Below are 24458 nucleotides of genomic sequence, written 5' to 3'. Positions count from 1 at the left end.
AATATGCAGATCCCCGTCCATTCGTGACCACGCTCGCCATCGGGGCCCTATACAACAGTTGCACCCATCTAACATACCCCTCTCCAAAACCAAATCTCCTCAACACCTCCCACAAATAATCCCACTCCACTCTATCAAATGCTTTCTCGGCATCCATCGCCACTACTATCTCCGTTTCCCCCTCTGGTGGGGCCATCATCATTACCCCTAACAGCCTCCGTATATTCGTGTTCAGCTGTCTCCCCTTCACAAACCCAGTTTGGTCCTCGTGGACCACCCCCGGGACACATTCCTCTATTCTCATTGCCATTACCTTGGCCAGGATCTTGGCATCTACATTTAGGAGGGAAATAGGTCTATAGGACCCGCATTGTAGCGGGTCCTTTTCCTTCTTTAAGAGAAGCGACATCGTTGCTTCAGACATAGTCGGGGGCAGTTGTCCCCTTTCCTTTGCCTCATTAAAGGTCCTCGTCAATACCGGGGCGAGCAAGTCCACATATTTTCTATAGAATTCGACTGGGAATCCATCCGGTCCCGGGGCCTTTCCTGCCTGCATGCTCCTAATTCCTTTCACCACTTCTTCTACCTCGATCTGTGCTCCCAGTCCCACCCTTTCCTGCTCTTCCACCTTGGGAAATTCCAGCCGATCCAAGAAGCCCATCATTCTCTCCCTCCCATCCGGGGGTTGAGTTTCATATAATTTTTTATAAAATGTCTTGAACACTCCATTCACTCTCTCCGCTCCCCGCTCCATCTCTCCTTCCTCATCCCTCACTCCCCCTATTTCCCTCGCTGCTCCCCTTTTCCTCAATTGGTGTGCCAGCAACCTGCTCGCCTTCTCCCCATATTCGTACTGTACACCCTGTGCCTTCCTCCATTGTGCCTCTGCAGTGCCCGGAGTCAGCAAGTCAAATTCTACATGTAGCCTTTGCCTTTCCCTGTACAGTCCCTCCTCCGGTGCTTCCGCATATTGTCTGTCCACCCTCAAAAGTTCTTGCAGCAACCGCTCCCGTTCCTTACTCTCCTGCTTCCCTTTATGTGCCCTTATTGATATCAGCTCCCCTCTAACCACCGCCTTCAACGCCTCCCAGACCACTCCCACCTGGACCTCCCCATTATCATTGAGTTCCAAGTACTTTTCAATGCACCCCCTCACCCTTAGACACACACCCTCATCTGCCATTAGTCCCATGTCCATTCTCCAGGGTGGGCGCCCTCCTGTTTCCTCCCCTATCTCCAAGTCCACCCAGCGTGGAGCGTGATCCGAAATGGCTATAGCCGTATACTCCGTTCCCCTCACCTTCGGGATCAACACCCTTCCCAGCACAAAAAAGTCTATTCGCGAGTAGACTTTATGGACATAGGAGAAAAACGAGAACTCCTTACTCCTAGGTCTGCTAAATCTCCACGGGTCTACACCTCCCACCTGCTCCATAAAATCTTTAAGTACCTTGGCTGCTGCCGGCCTCCTCCCAGTCCTGGACTTCGACCTATCCAGCCCTGGTTCCAACACCGTATTAAAATCTCCCCCCATTATCAGCTTTCCCATCTCTAGGTCCGGAATGCGTCCTAGCATCCGCCTCATAAAATTGGCATCATCCCAGTTCGGGGCATATACGTTTACCAAAACCACCGTCTCCCCCTGTAGTTTGCCACTCACCATCACGTATCTGCCCCCGTTATCCGCCACTATAGTCTTTGCCTCGAACATTACCCGCTTCCCCACTAATATAGCCACCCCCCTGTTTTTCCCATCTAGCCCCGAATGGAACACCTGCCCCACCCATCCTTTGCGTACCTAACCTGGTCTATCAGTTTCAGGTGCGTTTCCTGTAACATAACCACATCTGCCTTAAGTTTCTTAAGGTGTGCGAGTACCCGTGCCCTCTTTATCGGCCCGTTCAGCCCTCTCACGTTCCACGTGATCAGCCGGGTTGGGGGGCTTCCTACCCCCCCCCCCCCCCCCTTGTCGATTAGCCATCACCTTTTTCCAGCTCCTCACCCGGTTCCCACGCAGCTGTATCTCCCCCAGGCGGTGCCCCCCCGCCCATCCCCTCCCATACCAGCTCCCCCCTCTCCCCAGCAGCAGCAACCCAGTAATTCCCCCCTCCCACCCCCCCCCCCCGCTAGATCCCCCGCTAGCGTAATTACTCCCCCCCCATGTTGCTCCCAGAAGTCAGCAAACTCTGGCCGACCTCGGCTTCCCCCCGTGACCTCGGCTCGCACCGTGCGATGCCCCCTCCTTCCTGCTTCTCTAATCCCGCCATGATTATCATAGCGCGGGAACCAAGCCCGCGCTTCTCCCTTGGCCCCGCCCCCAATGGCCAATGCCCCATCTCCTCCACCTCCCCTCCTCCCCCCATCACCACCTGTGGAAGAGAGAAAAGTTACCACATCGCAGGATTAGTACATAAAACTCCTCTTTCCCCCCTTTTTAACCCCCCTCTTTGCCCCCCACATTCGCCCCACCACTTTGTTCAAACGTTCTTTTTAATAACCCGCTCATTCCAGTTTTTCTTCCACAATAAAAGTCCACGCTTCATCCGCCGTCTCAAAGTAGTGGTGCCTCCCTCGATATGTGACCCACAGTCTTGCCGGTTGCAGCATTCCAAATTTTATCTTCTTTTTATGAAGCACCGCCTTGGCCCGATTAAAGCTCGCCCTCCTTCTAGCCACCTCCGCACTCCAGTCTTGATAAACACGGATCACCGCGTTCTCCCATTTACTGCTCCGAGTTTTCTTTGCCCATCTAAGGACCATTTCTCTATCCTTAAAACGGAGGAATCTCACCACTATGGCTCTGGGAATTTCTCCTGCTCTCGGCCCTCGCGCCATCACTCGGTATACTCCCTCCACCTCCAACGGACCCGCCGGGGCCTCCGCTCCCATTAACGAGTGCAGCATCGTGCTCACATATGCCCCGACGTCCGCTCCCTCCACACCTTCAGGAAGACCAAGAATCCTCAGGTTGTTCCTCCTTGCGTTGTTCTCCAGTGCCTCCAACCATTCCACACATCGTTTCTGATGTGCCTCATGCGTCTCCGTCTTCACCACAAGGCCCTGTATGTCGTCCTCATTCTCGGCTGCCTTTGCCTTCACGACCCGAAGCTCCCGCTCCTGGGTCTTTTGTTCCTCCTTTAGCCCTTCGATCGCCTGTAGTATCGGGGCCAACAGCTCTTTCTTCATTTCCTTTTTGAGCTCTTCCACACAGCATTTCAAGAACTCTTGTTGTTCAGGGCCCCATGTTAAACTGCCACCTTCCGACGCCATCTTGGTTTTTGCTTGCCTTCCTTGCCGCTGTTCTAAAGGATCCACTGCAATCCGGCCACTTTCTCCTCCTTTTTTCATCCGTATCCAGGGGGGAATCCCTTCTGGTTTACCGCACAGTGTTTTTAGCCGTCAAAATTGCCGTTGGGGCTCCTATCAAGAGCCCAAAAGTCCGTTTCACCGGGAGCTGCCGAAACGTGCGACTCAGCTGGTCATCGCCGCACCCGGAAGTCCAATCAAATCATTGATGTATATTATGAATAGCTGGGGCCTAAACGCTGGTCCCTGCAGGACCACTAGCCAATGCCTGCCACTTTGAAAAAGACCCATTTATTACTACTCTTTGTTTCCTGTCTGTTAACCAATCCTCAATCCATCCATTATATTACCTCAATCCCATGCACTTTAATGTTTTTTAAAAAAATATATATTTATTAAAGTTTTTTAACACAATTTTTCTCCCTTACAACCAATAACCCCCCCCCCCCCCCCCGCCCCCTCGTAACAAAAAAAAAAAGAGAAATCGCGCAGAGCAAGATATATACATGGCAAAATGATATATTTACACAGCTTTGTACACTGGCCCTCACCCGTACGTGCCAGTTTCCCCAACCTTTCATGTTATCTCTTGCTCATCCACCCTCCCAGGCAGTCCCCCCTTCCCCCCCCCCCTCCCAGGACGTCCCATCCACTCCCCCCCCCCCAAAGGTTGCTGCTGCTGCTGACCGACCTTCCTCTAACGCTCCGCGAGATAGTCTAGGAACGGTTGCCACCGCCTGTAGAACCCCTGCGCAGACCCTCTCAAGGCGAACTTAATCCTCTCCAACTTTATGAACCCAGCCATATCATTTATCCAGGCCTCCAGGCTGGGGGGCTTCGCCTCCTTCCACATTAGCAAGATCCTTCGCCGGGCTACTAGGGACGCAAAGGCCAGAATGCCGGCCTCTTTCGCCTCCTGCACTCCCGGTTCGTCCACTACTCCAAATATTGCTAGCCCCCAGCTTGGCTTGACCCGGACTTTCACCACCCGAGATATTGCTCCCGCCACTCCTCTCCAGAACCCCTCCAGTGCCGGGCATGACCAAAACATATGGACATGGTTCGCCGGGCTCCCTGAGCACCTTCCACATCTGTCCTCTACCCCAAAGAACCTACTCAACCTCGCCCCCGTCAAGTGCGCTCTGTGGACCACCTTAAATTGTATCAGGCTGAGCCTGGCACACGAGGAGGAGGAATTAACCCTACCGAGGGCATCAGCCCACAGACCTCCCTCGATCTCCTCCCCCAGCTCCTCCTCCCATTTACCCTTCAACTCTTCCACCAGCGCTTCCCCCTCTTCTTTCAACTCCTGGTGTATTTCCGACACCTTGCCCTCCCCGACCCATACACCCGAGATCACCCTATCTTGAACTTCTTGTGCCGGGAGCAACGGGAATTCCCTCACCTGTCGCCTCACAAAAGCCCTCACCTGCATATATCTAAAGGCATTTCCCGGGGGCAACTCGATTTGTCCTCCAGTGCCATGCACTTTAATGTTGCACACCAACCTCTTATGTGGGACTTCGGTTCACCCTTATCTATTCTACTAGTTACGTCCTCAAAAAACTCCAGTAGGTTTGTGAACCAATTCAGAAATCCATGTTGACTTTGTCTAATCCTATTGTTATCACACCTTTCATAGTAGGCTCTAGCATTTTCCCTCCCACTGGTATGGGCTAGCCGGTTTGTAATTCCCTGTTTTCTCCCTCTCTAATTGAGAGGTTGAATCAGAGGGATCATTATTTCAATGTCCTTTCAACTATGAGCTGAGCTTCCATATCCATGATCTCTCTATCACAAAGGCAGCCTCCTCCCTCTTCCTGAACATGATCTACTTGCACCCTTGTCTTAAACCATATACTTCTGAAACCCTCAGCCTTTGTCACATCCAGTTTTGACTATTCCAACGCTTTCCCAGCTGGGCTCCCATCCACGATAAACGTTATCTTAGTCAAGCCTTTGCTGACTGTATCTCATCCTGCACCAAGTGCCACTAACACACTCATCACCTCTGTCCACACTGACCGACAGTAGCTCCTGGTTCTCTTAAAGTTTCAAATTTAATATTATCATTCTTATGTTTAAATCCATTCATGGCCTCACCCTCCTTAGTTCTGTAACCTTCACCAGCCCTTCAAGCCACTGGGAATAATACTAATAATCTTTATTAGTGTCACAAGTAGGCTTACATTAAAACTGCAATGAAGTGACTGAAAAAACCCTAGTTGCCACACTCCGGCGACTGTCGGGTACACAGAGGGAGAATTCAGAATGTCCAATTCACCTAACAGCACGTCTTTCGGGACTTGCGGCAGGAAACCGGAGCAGCCGGAGGAAACCCACACAGACACGGAGATGACGAACAGACAGTGACCCAAGCTGTGAATCGAACCTGGGACCCTGGCACTGTGAAGCAGTGCTAACCACTGTTTACCATGCCACCCAAATTCAGTGTTCCTTCAATCCCCCAACTCCCTACATCTCATGCTTGATTGACACCGCATTCATAACTCTCTAAACACTTGCTCCATCTCCACCGCAATGTGGCAGCAGTGTGTGTACCATCAACAAGATGCTCTGCAGCAACTCATGAAGAACTCTTCAAAAGCACCTTCCAAACCTGCGACCTCTACCACTTAGAAGGGCAGGAGGCGCATGGCACTTTCACCACATGCAAGTTCCCCTTCAAGTCAGATACCATTCTGGCTTGGAAATATATCGCTGGTCCTTCAGCACTGTTTGGTCAAAATCCTGCCACTCCCTCACTAACAGCACTGTAGGTGTACCTTCACCACATGACTGGAGCAATTCAAGAACACAACAAATCACCATCTTCCCAAGGGCAATTAAGTATAATAAATAAATGTTGACCTAGCCAGTGAAACCCACATACCGTGAATGAATAAATAGATAAGAAACTTCCCCAGAGAGAAGGATTGATGGTGATTTAATCTCTCATATCTCCAATCAGTTGCATGTCACAGATAGAAAGTTGGTAACAAATTGTTTTGTTGCTCTCTTAGTTACAGAGGATACATGATACAAGAGAACAAGGACATAAAAAAGAATGTAATAAATAAATTAGGAATACAAGTGATTCTGGTGTACATTTTAAATGTGGTAGATTAGGGGCAGCACGGTAGCATTGTGGATAGCACAATTGCTTCACAGCTCCAGGGTCCCAGGTTCGATTCCGGCTTGGGTCACTGTCTGTGCGGAGTCTGCACATTCGCCCCGTGTGTGTGTGCGGGTTTCCTCCGGGTGCTCCGGTTTCCTCCCACAGTCCAAAGATGTGCAGATTAGGTGGATTGGCCATGATAAATTGCCCTTAGTGTTGGGTGGGGTTACTGGGTTATGGGGATCGGGTGGAGGTGTTGACCTTGGGTAGGGTGCTCGTTCCAAGAGCCGGTGCAGTCTCGATGGACCGAATGGCCTCCTTCTGCACTGTAAATTCTATGTTAATTTCATCTATTAAAAAAGCCTCTGAGAATGAAAGTGACTGGGTATCACACCTTCTACATTAAACAAAAATATTAATCTTGATTACACTTCATTGCAAAGCCTTTTCGGAGATCAACACTAAGGACTCTGGAAAAATATTTCACTTCGCAAACATTTTAGTTTCTTCTACTTCCATTTGCAAGCAGATTAGTTTAAAATGTTATGGGCCAGGGCTTAGAGAAACCCAAAGTGTATCATGGAGTTCACCTGGCCCACAACTTTTAATAGATTTTGGTTATGGGGAGCACAAGGAACCACTCTGATGCAACAGAGATCTAAAGCACTTTTAAAACAAAATAATGTTTATTATATGAATCCAGTTAACATTTTATAAACACACAGTAAACATCTTAGCAACTATCAACTCAAATACTCCCCCCAAAGAATACAGTACTCTATAAGTAACCCTTAATCTTTCCTAGCAACATCCATATGTTAAACCCTTTTCAAAGAAAGACAGCAAGTTTAAATTTTCTACAGAAACAGGTATTACTTTGAAATCCTCAAATGAGCTGAAGACAGTCTGTAGCTTGGAGGGAGAGAGATCATTATACAGCTGCTTGCTTTGCCTGCAGCTATCCACTCTGAAAACGAAACGAAACACACACTGTAGCGGCCTTCTCAAAAACGAAAGTGAAAGACAGACAGCCCAGCTCCACCCACACTCTGACATCACTGCAGCTATTTGATAAACACCCATTTCTTAAAGGTACATCCACTACAGCTATTGATAAACACTCAGTTCTTAAAGGTACTATCACATGATAAAAATAAACGTGGCCAGAATTTTCAGGATGACGGGGCTCTACATCTTGGGGGGTTCTTGGGTGGTGATCAAGGGGTGGAGGGGTGGTTTGGGGGGGATCACCAGGAGGTGGCCAGGGTCTTGAAGATAAGTCTGGGGGATAGAGAACACCAGGCATTCAGGGAAGGGTGCCACCAGTCAGAAGGAGGCTTCTGATGGAGACACTCTTCCCCACCACCCCCCCCTCCACCCCCACACCTTCATGCCCGAGATCGGACTTTGTTCAATTTTGGATTTTACCTTCTGATCTATCATCTGCCTGCCAGCCTAAAGATGAGGTTGGGTGGGAAAAGGAGCCAAGGGTGGGCTTCCCCTCCAAGGCCCTGCCTGCATCAGCGCATAATTGGATGGGAGCATAAAACTCTGACCATGTTTTCTACTATGTACCGCTTGATCTTGTTCATCCCAGAGCCGAGAAATGGGAGCCCAAGCCCAGCAAAGTTTACAGGTAAAACTTGCATAACTATGGAGTATCATCTTCATTGTGAAAAAAAGGGAAACACTTCTTTAAACATGGGATGAGGGCACAACAGTAAAGTACACGCTTCTGTCACACCGTGTTAACACATTATTACTATGATGCAGCTGAGGCTTTTTTTTATTAAGAGCTTCCAACTCGAGGTCAACTTCTCCGTCCTGCCTCGGCGTGGCGGGGGGACTTGCTGAAATTCTTAACGCTCGAGAAAGTGAAGTCGAGTTGAAGGGAAGGATGGAAGGAATTTACAACTCATGGGCTTTGTTTATCATGCATTTTCAACAATTGGATGACATCGAGCATGGGGAGGGGGCAGTGGGAATGTATAGGTTAATGGTGATTATGTAAGGATTGATGGTAGATTCCTGATTTTTTTTTATTTTAGGTTTTGTATTTAAAATGTTGAGGGCTGTTGGCCAGGGGATTGCCATTGTATTTGTTATTGTTGATTATTTGTTGGTGGGAGTAAATTTGATGAAAATGTGAGAAAGGAGAATAAAAATATTTTTTTGAAAAAAAGAGTTTCCGACTCATTGAGGAGGTTTTCAGACCCATCCATGCCCAACAATCTGCTCTGAAAACCGCTCACATTTTGACAGCGGAGACAAATTCCACCACAGCAGCTCAGACAATCAACACTCCAAAACAATCAACAAAATTCTAAATTCTAAACAACCCACAATATTCTTTTTGAAGTCAATTCTCCTATCTCCCAATGTTAACTGATCCTTTAAAAAAAATTCCAGGATCCCGATCCGCATCTTCACGAAAACTAATCAGTCCTTCTTTGGGCCATAACCCATCTGTGTCAGGTTACGGTAAAATCCATCCACTAGTTTTTAAGATATATGGTTTGCAGACAAACAGACTGACTGGAGCTTAAAACATTACCTCCACCTACCTTCAGCGGCAGAGGTTTAAACAAAAATTGCCTGATTGGGCATTGGTGCTAATTAGGGTTGTCATACTCTCAGCATAAGGGTTCAGCCATTTATGGTCGAGATGAGAAGATATTCTAAAAGGGTTGTGATTTTTTGGAATTCTTTATCGTAGAGGATGTCACGTATATTCAAGATGTGGAGATGCCGGCGTTGGACTGGGGTGAGCACAGTAAGAAGTCTTACAGCACCAGGTTAAAGTCCAACAGGTTTGTTTCGATGTCACTAGCTTTCGGAGCGCTGCTCCTTCCTCAGGTGAATGAAGAGGTATGTTCCAGAAACATATATATAGACAGATTCAAAGATGCCAGACAATGCTTGGAATGCAAGCATTAGCAGGTGATTAAATCTTTACAGATCCAGAGATGGGGTAACCCCAGGTTAAAGAGGTGTGAATTGTGTCAAGCCAGGACAGTTGGTAGGATTTCACAGGCCAGATGGTGGGAGATGAATGTAATGTGACATGAATCCCAGGTCCCGGTTGAGGCCGCACTCATGTGTGCGGAACTTGGCTATAAGCTTCTGCTCGGCGATTCTGTGTTGTCGCGCGTCCTGAAGGCCGGCTTGGAGAACGCTTACCCGGAGATCAGAGGCTGAATGCCCTTGACTGCTGAAGTCTTCCCCGACTGGAAGGGAACATTCCTGCCTGGTGATTGTCGCGCAATGTCCCTTCATTCGTTGTCGCAGCGTCTGCATGGTTTCGCCAATGTACCAGGCTTCGGGACATCCTTCCATGCAGCGTATGAGGTAGACAACGTTGGTCGAGTCGCAAGAGTATGTACCGCATACCTGGTGGGTGGTGTTCTCACGTGTAATGGTGGTATCCATGTCGATGATCTGGCATGTCTTGCAGAGATTGCCATGGCAGGGTTGTGTGGTGTCGTGGTCACTGTTCTGAAGGTTGGGTAGTTTGCTGCAAACAATGGTTTGTTTGAGGTTGCGCGGTTGTTTGAAGGCAAGTAGTGGGGGTGTGGAGATGACCTTGGCAAGATGTTCATCTTCATCAATGACATGTTGAAGGCTGTGAAGAAGATGTCGTAGTTTCTCCGGGCCGGGAAAGTACTGGACGACGAAGGGTATTCTGTCGGTTGTGTCCCATGTTTGTCTTCTGAGGAGGTCGGTGCGGTTTTTTGCTGTGGCGCGTTGGAACTGTCGATTGATGAGTCGAGCGCCATATCCCGTTCGTACGAGGGCATCTTTCAACGTCTGTAGATGTCTGTTACGCTCCTCCTCGTCTGAGCAGATCCTATGTATACGGATAGCTTGTCCATAGGGGATGGCTTCTTTAATGTGTTTAGGGTGGAAGCTGGTGAAGTGGAGCATCGTGAGGTTATCCGTGGGTTTGCGATAAAGCAAAGTGCTGAGGTGACCGTCCTTGATGGAGACGAGTGTGTCCAAGAATGCAACTGATTTTGGAGAGTAGTCCATGGTGAGTCTGATGGTTGGATGGAACTTATTGATGTCATCGTGTAGTCGTTTCAGTGATTCTTCGCCGTGGGTACAAAGGAAAAAAATGTCATCGATGTATCTGGTGTATAACGTTGGTTGAAGATCCTGTGTGGTGAGTAGGTCTTGTTCAAACTTGTGCATGAAGATGTTGGTGTATTGGGGTGCTAATTTGGTCCCCATGGCTGTTCCGTGCGTCTGGATGAAGAACGTGTTGTCGAAGGTGAAGACGTTGTGATCCAGAATGAAGCGGCTGAGTTGCAGAATTGCGTCTGGAGATTGGCAGTTGTCGGTGTTGAGTACTGAGGCTGTTGCAGCAATGCTGTCGTCATGGGGAATGCTGGTATAGAGTGCCGAGACATCCATTGTGACGAGGAATGTTCCTGGTTCAACTGGTCCATGGGTGCTGAGTTTCTGTAGGAAGTCTGTCGTGTCGTGACAGAAGCTGGGCGTACCTTGTACGATGGGTTTCAAGATGCTCTCGATGTAGCCAGAGAGGTTCTCACACAGGGTCCCATTGCCTGAAACGATAGGACGGCCTGGTGTGTTTGGTTCTGTATTTTCGGGAGGCAGTAGAGATCCCCAATGCGGGGAGTACGTGGGATTAGAGCACGTAGGGTGCTCTGAAGATCTGGATTCAAGGTTTTGATCAGTCTGTTAAGTTGGCGAATGTGTTCCTTTGTCGGATCTGCGGGTAACTGCCTGTCGTGTTCTTGGTTGTTCAAGGCTGAGATCAATAGATTTTTGGAAACTAAGCAGATTTGGGGTAGGTCATGAAAGTGTAGTTGAGGTAGGTGGCCAGCATGATTTTACGGAATAGGGGAATCGGTTTAAGGGGCTGTATGGTCTATTCCTATTTCTTAGGTTTACCGACAAAGTTCTCTTACTCAGCAGTGAACGCCAAAATAAGTTTTTGTGGAACACATCTTGATGAGGGCGGGGATGAAAGGGAGAAACAGCACAGAGGTTGTATTATTTCAGAACAGATTAGTAAATTATAAGATTCACAAACAAGTGCTTCCATTTATCAATTCCTACCTGAAAACTGTAGCCGCAGATAGTTTTAAGAGGGTTGCATGCCTGACACACAGGACCTGCAAGCAAGGTTTGAGAGAAATAGTGAAATCAAAACTTTGGCTGCCTTATTAACTTGAAATCAAGTGCACTTTTAAAATTGAACCACCACACTTTGATGTATCAGTTAGCATGAAACGGAGAAAATAATTGTTTAGTTAAATGAGGAGAGTGAGTTTTCTTTCCTTACTAATTTATCTCTTATCCATGGACAGCAGTCACCCCAGTACCTCAATCAAGTGAGTATTATTCACACGTGGGCCTTAGCTGTGCCAAAAGCCTATTTATTTTTGGCTGTCATCGCAGTAAATTCCATTCTAGTATCCATCCATTACTAACATACACAGGTTAGGGGGCAGCACGGTGGTGCAGTGGGTTAGCCCTGATGCTCCACGGCACCAAGGTCCCAGGTTCGATCCCGGCTCTGGGTCACTGTCCGTGTGGAATTTGCACATTCTCCTCATGTTTGCGTGGGCTCTGCGCCACTGTGCTGCCTGCAGCACAAATATTTAGGCTGTGCTCCAATGTGATACCGAGGGAATGCTGCACTGTCAGAAGTGCCATCTTTTGGATCAGGTGTTAAATCACCACTATTTCTGCTCGCTCAGGTGCAGATAAATTATCTACCGGCAGTATCTTAAAGAAGGGCAGTCTGGTTTTCCCCAATGCCATGGGCAACCTTTATCCCACAATTAACATTATCTGGTCACCATCACATTGCAATTTGTGGGAGCTTGTTGGGCACAAATTGGCTAATGTTTCCAGCATCGCAAGTGGCGACACATTAAAAGTGCTTTATTGGCTGTGAAGAACTTTGTCCCGTGGTCATATAGGCACTGCAGACTGGCTGGTCACACAGACGCTGGGATGATGTCGCACATCGGGAGCCCTCCCCTGAACATGGGCAGACATGCAGCACGTAAGAGCTGCTCAATATTATAGAAACATAGAAAAAACAAGAGCAGGAGGAGGCCATTTGGTCCTTCAAGCCCACTCCATCATTCATTACGATCATGGCTGATCATCCAACTCGATAGCCTAATCCGGCTTTCCCCCATATCCTTTGATCCCCTTCACCCTAAATACTAAATCCATAGAAACATAGAAAACAAAAATAGAAAAATACCTATAGTAACATAGAAAAAAAATTATCAATAAACCTCTATTGTTGTTGTCAATCCCTGGTCGCCAGTTATGGCCACCCAGTACCTTTACAGGCGCTACACGAATGCAATTTCTTCCCCCACTAAATGGATGAACTGGTGGCTTTGCTAAGAAGCTTCCGTGAGTTTGAAACGTGCGTCACTCAGGACCACACTAAAAGATTGTTGGCAACGCTGAGAATTTTTATTATTATTATTACTTTTTCCCTAAACCCCTCCTTCACCCACACTGGGGTCCAGGTCACACTGGGGTCCAGGTTATGTATCTGCAGTGCTGACTGATACACTCAACATGTCTGGAACATGAGACTGTCCTATATATAACTTGCTGCAAATAAAAATCACCTTCGTTAGGACGGGATTCATGGTTCAAACGGTCAGAACTAAAAATTCCTGCTTCGGGTCCTTCGCACAAATCTCTCCCCTCGAAAGCCGCCCGGAAACCCCCCCCCGCCCAGCATCAAACACGGAGAACAAGCGTTCCGGCTACAAGCACAGATGGAAAAACACAGTGTAATAAAAATCAAATTCCATATTTGAGGGGGAAATTAGATCTAACCTTAAGAAGTAAATAAATATTTGGATCAAGAGATTTTCCAGGGGAGGCATCAAACTTATTTTAGATGGATACATTTGTTCTTTGTTGAATTAAATGATATTAAATGAACTAAAAGACCAGTCAAACCCATCAATATTCAGTGACTGCCAATGGAAACCTTTGCAAATAAAAATAGCTCAGCCCGCTTAATGAGTTGAATCTATCAATTTTTTTGTTCTGTTATATCACTCATTATATATCTATAATAAAGGAGTGGCCATCTGGTTATTTTAAGGCATCAGCATCTGACAAGAAAATTCCATTTGGCTGCCACAATATAGGCACAGTAAGAGGTTTTACAACACCAGGTTAAAGTCCAACAGGGTTGTTTCAATGTCACTAGCTTTCGGAGCGCTGCTCCTTCCTCAGGTGAATGAAGAGGTTTGTTCCAGAAACATACATATAGACAGATTCAAAGATGCCAGACAATGCTTGGAATGCGAGCATTAGCAGGTGATTAAATCTATACAGATCTAGAGATGGGGTAACCCCAGGTTAAAGAGGTGTGAATTGTGTCAAGCCAGGAAAGTTGGTAGGATTTTGCAGGCCAGATGGTGGGGGTGAATGTAATGAGACATGGTCCCACAGACTTGTTTGGCAAATGTCTACACGTATGTGTTTGAACAACGTATGGGACTTATATAAATACAAAGAACGAAGAACAAAGAAAAGTACAGCACAGGAACAGGCCCTTCGGCCCTCCAAGCCTGCGCTGCCCATGCTGCCCGTCTAAACTAAAATCTTCCACACTTCCGGGGTCCTTTTCCCTCTATTCCCATCCTATTCATGTATTTGTCAAGATGCCCCTTAAACGTCACTATCGTCCCTGTTTCCACCACCTCCTCCGGCAGCGAGTTCCAGGCACCCACTACCCTCTGTGTAAAACACTTGCCTCGTACATCTCCTCTAAGCCTTACCCCTCGCACCCTAAACCTATGGCCCCTAGCAATTGACTCCTCTACCCTGGGAAAAAGTCTCTAACTATCCACCCTGCCGATGCCCCTCATAATTTTGTAGACCTCTATCAGGTCGCCCCTCAACCTCCATCGTTCCAGTGAGAATAAACCAAGTTTATTCCACCTCTCCTCGTAGCTAATGCCCTCCATACCAGGCAACATCCTGGTAAATCCCTGCTGCACCCTCTCTAAAGCCTCCACATACTTCTGGTAGTGTGGCGATCAGAATTGAACACTATACTCCAAGTGTGGCCTAACTAAGGTTCTATACAGCTGCAACATGACTTGCCAATTTTTATACTCAATGGCCCGTCAAATGAAGGCAAGCATGCTGTATGCCTTCCTGACTACCTTCTCCACCTGTGTTGCCCCTTTCAGTGACCTGTGGACCTGTATACCTAGATCTCTCTGACTGTCAATACTCTAGAGGGTTCTACCATTCACTGTATATTCCCTTGTCATGATATCCACATTAGCATGTCATGATGCAATCACACACACACTGATGGACAGGTAGTTGGACCAACAAACACACACACAACATCGCAGCCAATCACCAGTGAGAGCACACGCACTATAGAACAGGGAACACCACAGTTCCCGCTCATTCTACCAGGAGATAGCTCAGAGCACAGAGCTCACAGCGTGCCACTCAGACATACACCATGTGCTGAGGGCCTCACCAAGATAGTGAAAGGGCTGGGTCCACAGATTAGCTGGTGAAGTACGATCCTCAGCTAGCAGTTATTAGTTATTATTGTACAGGACAATAAAACAGAGTTGTACCATCTACAACCGTGTTGGTTCGTTTGTGTATCGGAACACCCAACACGACATGATACCAGGACTGGAAACTAGCCAGCGACTGTGAGACCTACCTGCCCCTCTTCAGAAATCCGCCATCCTGCGCCATGGAAAACATCAGCCCGCCGCAGCCACTCCGAATCGCTGGAAAACTTGGTGTCAGCTGGAAGCTGTTTGATCAGCGCTTCCAGCTCTTCCTAGAAGCCACAGACAGGGAGAATGCATCGGACACCAGGAAGATCTCCCGCCTCCTCTCCACGGCGGGGGAACACACCATCCACATCTACAACTCCCTGGCATTCGCGGAAGGCGAGGACAAGACGAAAAACAAGACAACCCTTCTAACGCTTGAGGAACACTTCAGCGTGGAAGTCAATGAGAGATTCGAGAGGTACCTCTTCCAGCAGCACCTGCAGGGTAAGGATGAGCCTTTTCAATCTTATTTGACACACCTCCATATCCTCGCGCAGTCCTGTGGCTATGAGGCCACCTCCGACTCCATGATTCGGGATCAGATAGTTTTTGGGGTCACCTCGGACACCCTACGCCAGCAGCTCTTCAAAATAAAGTGCCTCACCCTAGTGACTGCCATCGAGACCTGCGTCCTCCACGAAAACGCGACCAGCTGGTACTCCCAAATCCAGGCGGCCGAATCGGCACGGCAGGGGTCCTACGAGGCCAAGCGGATCCAGTCGATCGAGTTCCTTCCGGCCCCCGGCCCGGATGAGGGCGGCCATTTCGCGCGCTTTCCGAGGCCTCCCGCGCTCGTACGCACCAAAAGAGGGGACGTCGACGCAGAGGGATGGGATGCGCAGGCGCGCTCTACACAGGACCGCACCGCGCATGCGCGGTGGCGCAACAAACGCCATGACGTCACGACGTGCGGCAACTGTGGATCCGCATACTTAAAGCGGCAATGTCCGGCCAAAGCGTGACAATGCCTCCACTGTGGCAGGATGGGCCACTACGCTGCCTGCTGTCAAGCAGCTCAGCCTGCCAACTCTCCGCAATTCCGCCAGCCTCCAGGGACGTGCGGGCCATTCAGCCCCCATACACTGAGTCATATCCTGACAACATGCAGACCCGTGATACCGACGACCGGGAACCCTTCCGCGTTGCAGTAATAAACAAGAACCGGATGTCCCCACGTCGGAACCACCAGCCGATGCCAGTGCACAGCATTGATCCGGGCGATGAGTGGTGTGCCACCCTAACGGTCAACCGATCACCGATCACATTTCGCTTGGACACTGGTGCCTCTGCCAATCTCCTTGCATGGTCAGCCTTCCAGACCTTGAAGGTTAAACCACCGATCCTGCCATCCCACTGTCAGCTGCTTGACTATAACGGAAACGTTATCCCGGCCACAGGGTCCTGCCAGCTCGAGGTTACACACAACTCACAGAAAGCTACATTGTCTTTTGAAATAGTTGGATCCTCGAAGGACTCTCTGTTAGGCACACAGGCGTGCAAGATCCCCTACCTCGTTCAGAGAGTACACACTCTGTCTCCAGAAGGCACGTCCGATTTCCCGGATGCAGACTTTAGGGCGCAGCTCCACTCACTCCTCGCGCACAACCAGGAGGTTTTCGAGGGCATGGGCACACTGCCTTACACATACAGAATACAGCTCAAACCGGACGCTACCCCGGTCATTCATGCACCTCGTAGTCCCAGCACCACTCAAGGACCGCCTCAAGCAGCAGCTGCAGGTCCTGCAGGACCAAGGAGTGCTTTCACGGGTCACGGAGCCAACGCCATGGGTCAGCTCCATGGTGTGCGTCAAGAAGCCCTCCGGTGAGCTCCGGATCTGCATCGACCCAAAAGACCTGAACAACAACATCATGAGGGAACACTACCCCATACCCAAACGAGAAGAAATCACAAGCAAAATGGCTCGGGCAAAAATATTCACCAAGCTTGATGCCTCAAAGGGTTTTTGGCAGATTCAACTGGATCAGTCCGGCAGCAAGCTGTGCACTTTCAACACTCCATTTGGCAGATACTGCTACAATAGGATGCCGTTTGGCATCATCTCGGCCTCCGAGGTGTTCCATCGCATCATGGAACAGATGATGGAGGGCATCGAAGGGGTACGCGTCTATGTAGACGACGTTATCATCTGGTCCACCACACCACAGGAGCACATCAGTCGTCTCCAGCGTGTCTTTGCATGGATACGAGATCAGGACCTGCGCCTCAACCGAGCCAAGTGCTCTTTTGGCCAGACTGAGCTAAAGTTTTTTGGGGACCACATATCCCAGTCAGGGGTGCGGCCGGATGCCGACAAAGTGGCGGCCATCGCAGCCATGCAGCAGCCGGCAGACAAGAAGGCAGTGCTGCGCTTTCTCGGGATGGTTAACTTCCTGGGGAAGTTTATTCCCAACCTTGCCTCGCACACAACGGCTCTTCGCCACCTGGTCAAGAAGACAACGGAATTCCAGTGGCTGCCCGCACACCAGAAGGAATGGGAGGAGCTGAAGGTCAAGCTCACCACCGCTCCGGTACTGGCGTTTTTCGATACCACTCGGGACACAAAGATCTCGACTGACGCCAGCCAGTCCGGCATTGGGGCGGTACTCCTGCAACGGGACGACACCGCATCATGGGCCCTGGTCACCTATGCCTCGTGGGCCATGACCCCCACAGAACAGCGCTATGCGCAGATTGAAAAGGAGTGCCTAGGCTTGTTGACCGGTATTGTAAGGTTTTCGGGCAATTCGGCCCTTTTTGGACTGTTCAAGAGTAAAATCCAGAGACTGGAACATAACCAAATTTCCCAGCAGGCTTGGCCTGCTGAGCTGGGTATGTGTATGGATACTTACAAACCCCCCCCCCCCCCCCTTCCCCGGAGCTACAAGGAAGAAGGAGCCAGACAACTAGATAAGATTAAACACAGAGACAAAGGGGCATGGTAATACAAAGGGGCCTGCCTGCAAGCAGGACAATGGGATGGTCATAGCCCCATGCAGATGTAAATGACTTTGCCTCCACCAGAGCAGAATCCAATCAACACCCCATCAACATAGCGAGGTGAGAATAGCAGCGATCTCCGGAGCAGATGGAAGACTTTGAAAATCTTCACAAGGGAGCTTAACCTCGTTATCTCAAAGAGCAGACTGTCTGGGCTTAGTATATTGCGCTGGAAAAGCCCGGAAAGATAAACGGTAGAAAAAACCAAGTTGGAGGCGGACCTAGGGAAGGTACTCCAATCTTGACAGAAGCCACCGGCAGGAACTCACTGGTCAGAGGGGGCGGAGCCCGCGCCAAACTCAAACTACCAAGTTGGAAGCGGACCTAGGGGAGGTACTCCAATCTTGGAAGGTCTGATTGACAGGAACCATGGTCGGAGGGGGCGGAGCCCGCGCAAAACTCAAACTACCAAGTTGGAAGCGGACCTAGGGGAGGTACTCCAATCTTGGAAGGTCTGATTGACAGGAACCATGGTCGGAGGGGGCGGAGCCCGCGCAAAACTCAAACTACCAAGTTGGAGGCGGACCTAGGGGTACTCCCATCTTGACAGGTCTGACCGGCTCAAAGGGGGCGGGACCAGCGGGAACTTTAAACCTTACCGATTCAATGCAAAAGGGGCTGGCCGAACACAGGAAAAACCCAGGTAAACGGATCGAAAAGGGGCTGTGTTTCGATTGAGTGTCTCTTGGCTTGACCTCTCCACCTTCAACTTGACCTCCCGCTCGAGCCGCAGCCTTGGACTGTAAGTACCCTGCAGCAGCGTGCGAAACTCCCTTGAATTTGATAGTGGTTGAGGCTTTGGGGCAGGGGGCTTGATTTGTGTTTTGTACCATTGCTAAAATTGTGTAACGATAAGATTTTACGTTGTGTCCATTATAGTACTTCCTGAATAGACATAGCTTGTGTTAGAGCTTAAGGTTTTATTATATTTTCTTCTGTTTGATGATTTTGACCTGGGTTTTACAATAAACCTCGATTTGCTGATAAATTGGAGTCGTTTAAATTCTTCAATCTCTCACCAGCGACCTCTGACCAAGTCATTGTTAAAATATTCCTCACCCTAATTCCGGGGTCGAGAATCTGGGGTCATCTTGAACGATTCGAACCCGTTCACTCAGGACAGGCTGCTGGTTAGGTAATAAACAGCAGTGTCCTATTCTCTCTCTTGGGAAAGCTCCTCCAGCGAAGTAGGAACCGGGTGGGTGTTTTACCACCGGCAAGAGAGAGAATCACCTGGGCATTGGTGGGGGTCTGGATATCTGTGTGATATAAGCCTCAGCCTTCCGGTTAGGGATAAACGGCAGGCTTGATTCAGTGCTCTCTCCCGCGGAGGTGTCCCAGTGCGGCATCCCCTGGCCTCTGAAGTTTCAGTGCTGATCCCGAAAGGGGATCCGTCGCTTCATTTTATGGAGGTGGAGCAAGCAGCCGACATTAATGACTGCGACGAGGGGGAGCGGGTAAAGATGCTCCAGTGCCAGCTGGAGGGAGACACACACACATACTCAAACCCCAGATATCGGCCCAGTAGTGGAGTAGCAAAGATGGAACCCTCTACAATGGCGACCACGGCAGGACCCCGGTGGTTTGGAGTATGTGACTTGGCAGAGGGGGTGAGGGAACGAAGTAAAATGGAGGAGAGAATCTCCTCGTATATGTGGCAAAAGGTCAACCTCACCAAACCTTGGGTCTCAGAATTAATTAATGCGGAGCGCCCCGTAATGGCAGCGGCCGCATGGACAGAAAGTAAGGCACACCGAGCATTTGGAGAAGGCAGTGTGGCTGGTCTGCATGTCCCAGCAGGTAGCCAAAACAGAGCGCAGGATTGAAGAATTGGAGCAGGAGTTGGGAGAAGTTAGGGCCAGCGCAGGAGACAGCGCTAGCGCAGCCGAACGACTGCGGGAGGAATTGGCAGAAATAAAACAGGGCAGCCTACAGGAAAGCGAGTCTAACCGGTGTGAGAAGGAATATCTCCACTGCCAGATAGTGGAGGGTAAGGCAAAGGAACGAAGGCTCCAGGAACTCTATGCTCGAAGTACGGAGCAGTATAGGAAGATGGAGGGGAAGTCCCGGGACATCCAGGCAGCGTACCGGGTGGCTCGCGAGGAGGTAGGGGACTGCGCTCACGGGCCGTGTCAGGCACGGATAACGGAGTTGGAGGAGACCTTGTCCAAGGTCAGGGGACAGGTATACCTGGTAAGCCCAGGGGGGGTTGCCAAGGGGCAAGGCGCTCCTCGCAGCGGATGATTCCCCAAAGGCCAAGGGGAATAGACCGCCTCCTGAGGCGCCGGGATGGTGGCCCGGTTGGCAGGCAGGGAACGGGACATCCGGGGAGGGACGGGCCCAAGGGGGAGCCGAGAGGAATCCCCAGGTAACAGCATCCCCTGTGTGGGTAGTTAACCCAGGGGTGGTAGGGCCAACGGGCACAGGAGAAGAAGGGTCAGACAGGGAGGAGGAGGAACAGGAGCCCCAGGTAGGACAGATGTGCCCTGTAAGGCAGAGGAGGTATGGTCCCCCGGCGGGGCTGGCGAATAGAGGACAGGTGGAGGGCGACATTATTATTCCCCATGGGGCATCCGCGCTCAGGGGGATGGTGGCCCACGTTCCCAGGCTGACCCCAAAAGGGGATCCGTCGCTTCATTTTATGGAGGTGGAGCAAGCAGCCGACATTAATGACTGCGACGAGGGGGAGCGGGTAAAGATGCTCCAGTGCCAGCTGGAGGGAGACACACACAGATACTCAAACCCCAGATATCGGCCCAGTAGTGGAGTAGCAAAGATGGAACCCTCTACAGCATCGACAAATTCCACAATTATGTGTATGGTCTTCCGCAGTTCATTGTGGAGACCGACCATCGCCCCTGGTCGGCATCATTCAGAAGGACCTCAACGATATGATCCCTCGCTTCCAGCGCATTCTGCTCAAGCTCCGGACGTACGACTTCCAACTTGTCTACACCCCGGGAAAGGACCTCATCATTGCGGATGCTCTGTCCAGGGCGGTGAACACACCGCCCGAATCGGAGGGGTTCGTTTGTCAGGTCGACGCACAAGTAGCCTTCACATCGGCCAATCTGCTGGCTACTGACGCACGTTTGGCCCACATTCGCCGTGAGACTGCGGCTGACCCCCTTCTACAGCGTGTAATGCGCCACATGCGGAAGGGTGACTCAAGGGGCAGTGCCCACAATTCTACAATGTCCGGGACAACTTGGCCGTCATTGATGGTGTCCTCCTGAAGTTGGACCGGATTGTGATCCCACACAGCATGCACCGGCTTGTCCTCGAACAACTGCATGAAGGCCATCTCGGAGTTGAAAAGTGCACGTGGAGGGCCCGAGAAGCGGTGTACTGGCCGGGCAACAGCGACGACATCGCTAACATGGTGCTCAACTGCCCCACCTGCCAAAGATTTCAGCCGGCGCAACCCCCTGAGACACTTCAGCCCCATGAGTTGGTCACATCCCCCTGGGCAAAGGTGGGTGTGGATCTCTTTCATGCACTCGGCAGGGACTACGTCATTCTGATTGACTATTTTTCAAATTATCCGGAGGTCATACGCCTGCACGACATGACATTATCAGCTGTCATCTGGGCATGCAAAGAAACCTTCGCTCGCCATGGAATTCCGCTCATCGTCATGTCTGACAACGGGCCTTGTTTTGCGAGCCAAGAATGGTCTTCTTTTGCCACCTCATACAACTTCATACACGTGACGTCCAGTCCTTTGCATCCCCAATCGAATGGCAAGGCGGAAAAGGGCGTCCACATCGTGAAGCGGCTCCTCTGCAAGGCTGCTGATGCCGGATCTGACTTCTGTTTGGCCTTGCTGGCCTATCGCTCGGCCCCACTGTCCACGGGCCTCTCACCGGCCCAGCTGTTGATGGGTCGCACCCTCAGGACCACTGTGCCGTCCATTCATGTTCCTGAACCCGCCCATGCTCCAATACTGCGAAGGATGCAACAACAGCGTGCTCAGCAGAAGGTGGCACAAGACGCTCGGGCAACTGATCTTCCTGCCCTGGCGCCTGGAGACAACGTCCGCATACACCTACCGGAGGGTGGCTGGTCGGCAACCGTGAAGGTTCTCCGCCACGTGGCTCCCCGCTCGTTCCTGGTTCGCATGCCTGATGGCTCCATTCGCCGGCGTAATCGGCGGGCCCTTCGGCTGCTTCCGCGCTCGCTACGTGATCGTGCACCGATGCCACACCCGCCTGTTGTCCCTGATGTCGACTCTGTTGGGCCTCCTGACACTCTGCCTCGTCCTCTCTCGCCCGTGGCCAGGTCCATTCCTCAGCCGGTAGATCCTGACCCACCCTTGAGGCGTTCAACCCGAATTCGTCGCCCACCTGATAGACGACTTATGAGCCTGTTAGCACATTGGACTCACTGAATTGTTTTACAGTACTGTTAACGTGTTTCTTTCTTGTCGTTCCAGAAGTTCTCTCTCGTTGTTTGCTGATTGCACTTGTTTTGTTATTGGTACAACCTCGTTGCTCTGTTGCACCTGACACCTTCCTATGTATATAGTTTAGCCTCATGTACATGTTGTAAATATTGCACACATACTCAGATGCACTCAGTACACACTAATATTTATTAGCATGTAGGCACATATCCTTGTGAAAAGGGGGGGATGTCATGATATCCACATTAGCATATCATGGTGCAATCACACACACACTGATGGACAGGTAGTTGGACCAACCAACACACACACAACATCGCAGCCAATCACCAGTGAGAGCACTCGCACTATAAAACAGGGAACACAACAGTTCCCGCTCATTCTACCAGGAGATAGCTCAGAGCACAGAGCTCACAGCGTGCCACTCAGACATACACCATGTGCTGAGTGCCTCACCAAGATAGTGAAAGGGCTGGGTCCACAGGTTAGCTGGTGAAGTACGAACCTCAGCCAGCAGTTATTAGTTATTATTGTACAGGACAATAAAACAGAATTGTACCATCTACAACCGTATAGGTTTGTTTGTGTATCGGAACACGCAATACGATACCCTACCTGTATTAGACCTTCCAAAATGCATTATCTCACATTTGGCTGGATTAAATTAAACTCCACCTGCCTTCTCTCCACCCAAGGCTCCAAACGATCTAAATCCTGCTGTATCCTTGACAGTCCTCATCGCTATCTGCAATTCCATCAACCTTTGTGTCGTCCGCAAACTTACTAATCAGACCAGTTACATTTTCCTCCAAATTATTTATATATATTATGAACAGCAAAGGTCCCAGCACTGATCCCTGCGGAACACCACTAGTCACAGTCCTCCAATCAGAAAAGCACGCTTCCATTGCTATTCTCTGTCTTCTATGACCTAGCCAGTTCTGTATCCATCTTGCCAGCTCACCTCTGATCCTGTGTGACTTCACCTTTTGTACCAGTCTGCCATGAGGGATCTTGTCAAAGGCCTTACTGAAGTCCATATAGACAACATCCACTGTCCTACCTGCATCAATCATTTTTGTGACCTCCTCGAAAAACTCTATCAAGTTAGTGAGACATGACCTCCCCTTCACAAAACCGTGCTGCCCGTTGCTAATACGTCCACTTGCTTCCAAATAGGAGTAGATCCTGTCTCGAAGAATTCTCTCCAGTAATTTCCCTACCACTGACGTAAGGCTCATCAGCCTGCAGTTCTCTGGATTATCCTTACTACCCTTCTTAAACAAAGGAACAACATTGGCTATTCTCCAGTTCTCCGGAACATCACCTGAAGACAGCGAGGATCCAAAGATTTCTGTCAAGGCCTCAACAATTTCCTCTCTTGCCTCCTTCAGTATTCTGGGGTGGATCCCATCAGGCCCTGGGGACTTATCTACCGTAATATTTTTCAAGATGCCCAACACCTCGTCTTTGTGGATCCCAATGTGACCCAGGCCATCTACACACCCTTCTCCAGACTCAACATCCATCAATTCCTTCTCTTTGGTGAATACTGATTCAAAGTATTCATTTAGTACCTCGCCCATTTCCTCTGGCTCCACACATAGATTCCCTCCCCTGTCCTTCAGTCGGCCAACCCTTTCCCTGGCTACCCTCTTGCTTTTTATGTACGTGTAAAAAGCCTTGGGATTTTCCTTAACTCTATTTGCCAATGACCTTTCGTGACCCCTTTTAGCCCTCCTGACTCCTTGCTCAAGTTCCTTCCTACTTTCCTTATATTCCACACAGGCTTCGTCTGTTCCCAGCCTTTTAGCCCTGACAAATGCCTCCTTTTTCTTTTTGACGAGGCCTACAATATCTCTCGTTATCCAAGGTTCCCGAAATTTGCAGTATTTATCCTTCTTCCTCACAGGAACATGCCGATCCTGAGTTCCTTTCAACTGACATTTGAAAGCCTCCCACATGTCAGATGTTGATTTACCCTCAAACATCTGCCCCCAATCTAGGTTCTTCA

The 24458-nt window shown here is 49.8% G+C and overlaps 1 protein-coding gene across 2 annotated transcripts in view; it reads right to left on the bottom strand.

Moving 5' to 3' along the window:
* mrpl48 (mitochondrial ribosomal protein L48) overlaps positions 1-24458 on the bottom strand; it is a 155166-nt gene that overhangs the window by 70934 nt on the left and 59774 nt on the right. Inside the window, exons 1-2 of one of the 2 annotated variants that reach the window (XM_072477131.1) lie at positions 13054-13156; positions 11510-11565 (exon numbers count right to left, since the gene is read on the bottom strand). In XM_072477131.1, the coding sequence (XP_072333232.1) occupies positions 11510-11565; positions 13054-13074 (77 nt within the window). In that variant the 5' untranslated portion in view covers positions 13075-13156. Of the gene's footprint in view, positions 1-11509; positions 11566-13053; positions 13157-24458 lie in introns of those variants that run through there. The other variant, XM_072477132.1, reaches the window with a different exon arrangement.

Source organism: Scyliorhinus torazame, chromosome 15 (genome assembly GCF_047496885.1).
Source record: "Scyliorhinus torazame isolate Kashiwa2021f chromosome 15, sScyTor2.1, whole genome shotgun sequence".
NCBI classification, from domain to species: Eukaryota; Metazoa; Chordata; class Chondrichthyes; order Carcharhiniformes; family Scyliorhinidae; genus Scyliorhinus; species Scyliorhinus torazame.
This window is presented reverse-complemented; position numbering and strand designations above follow the sequence as displayed.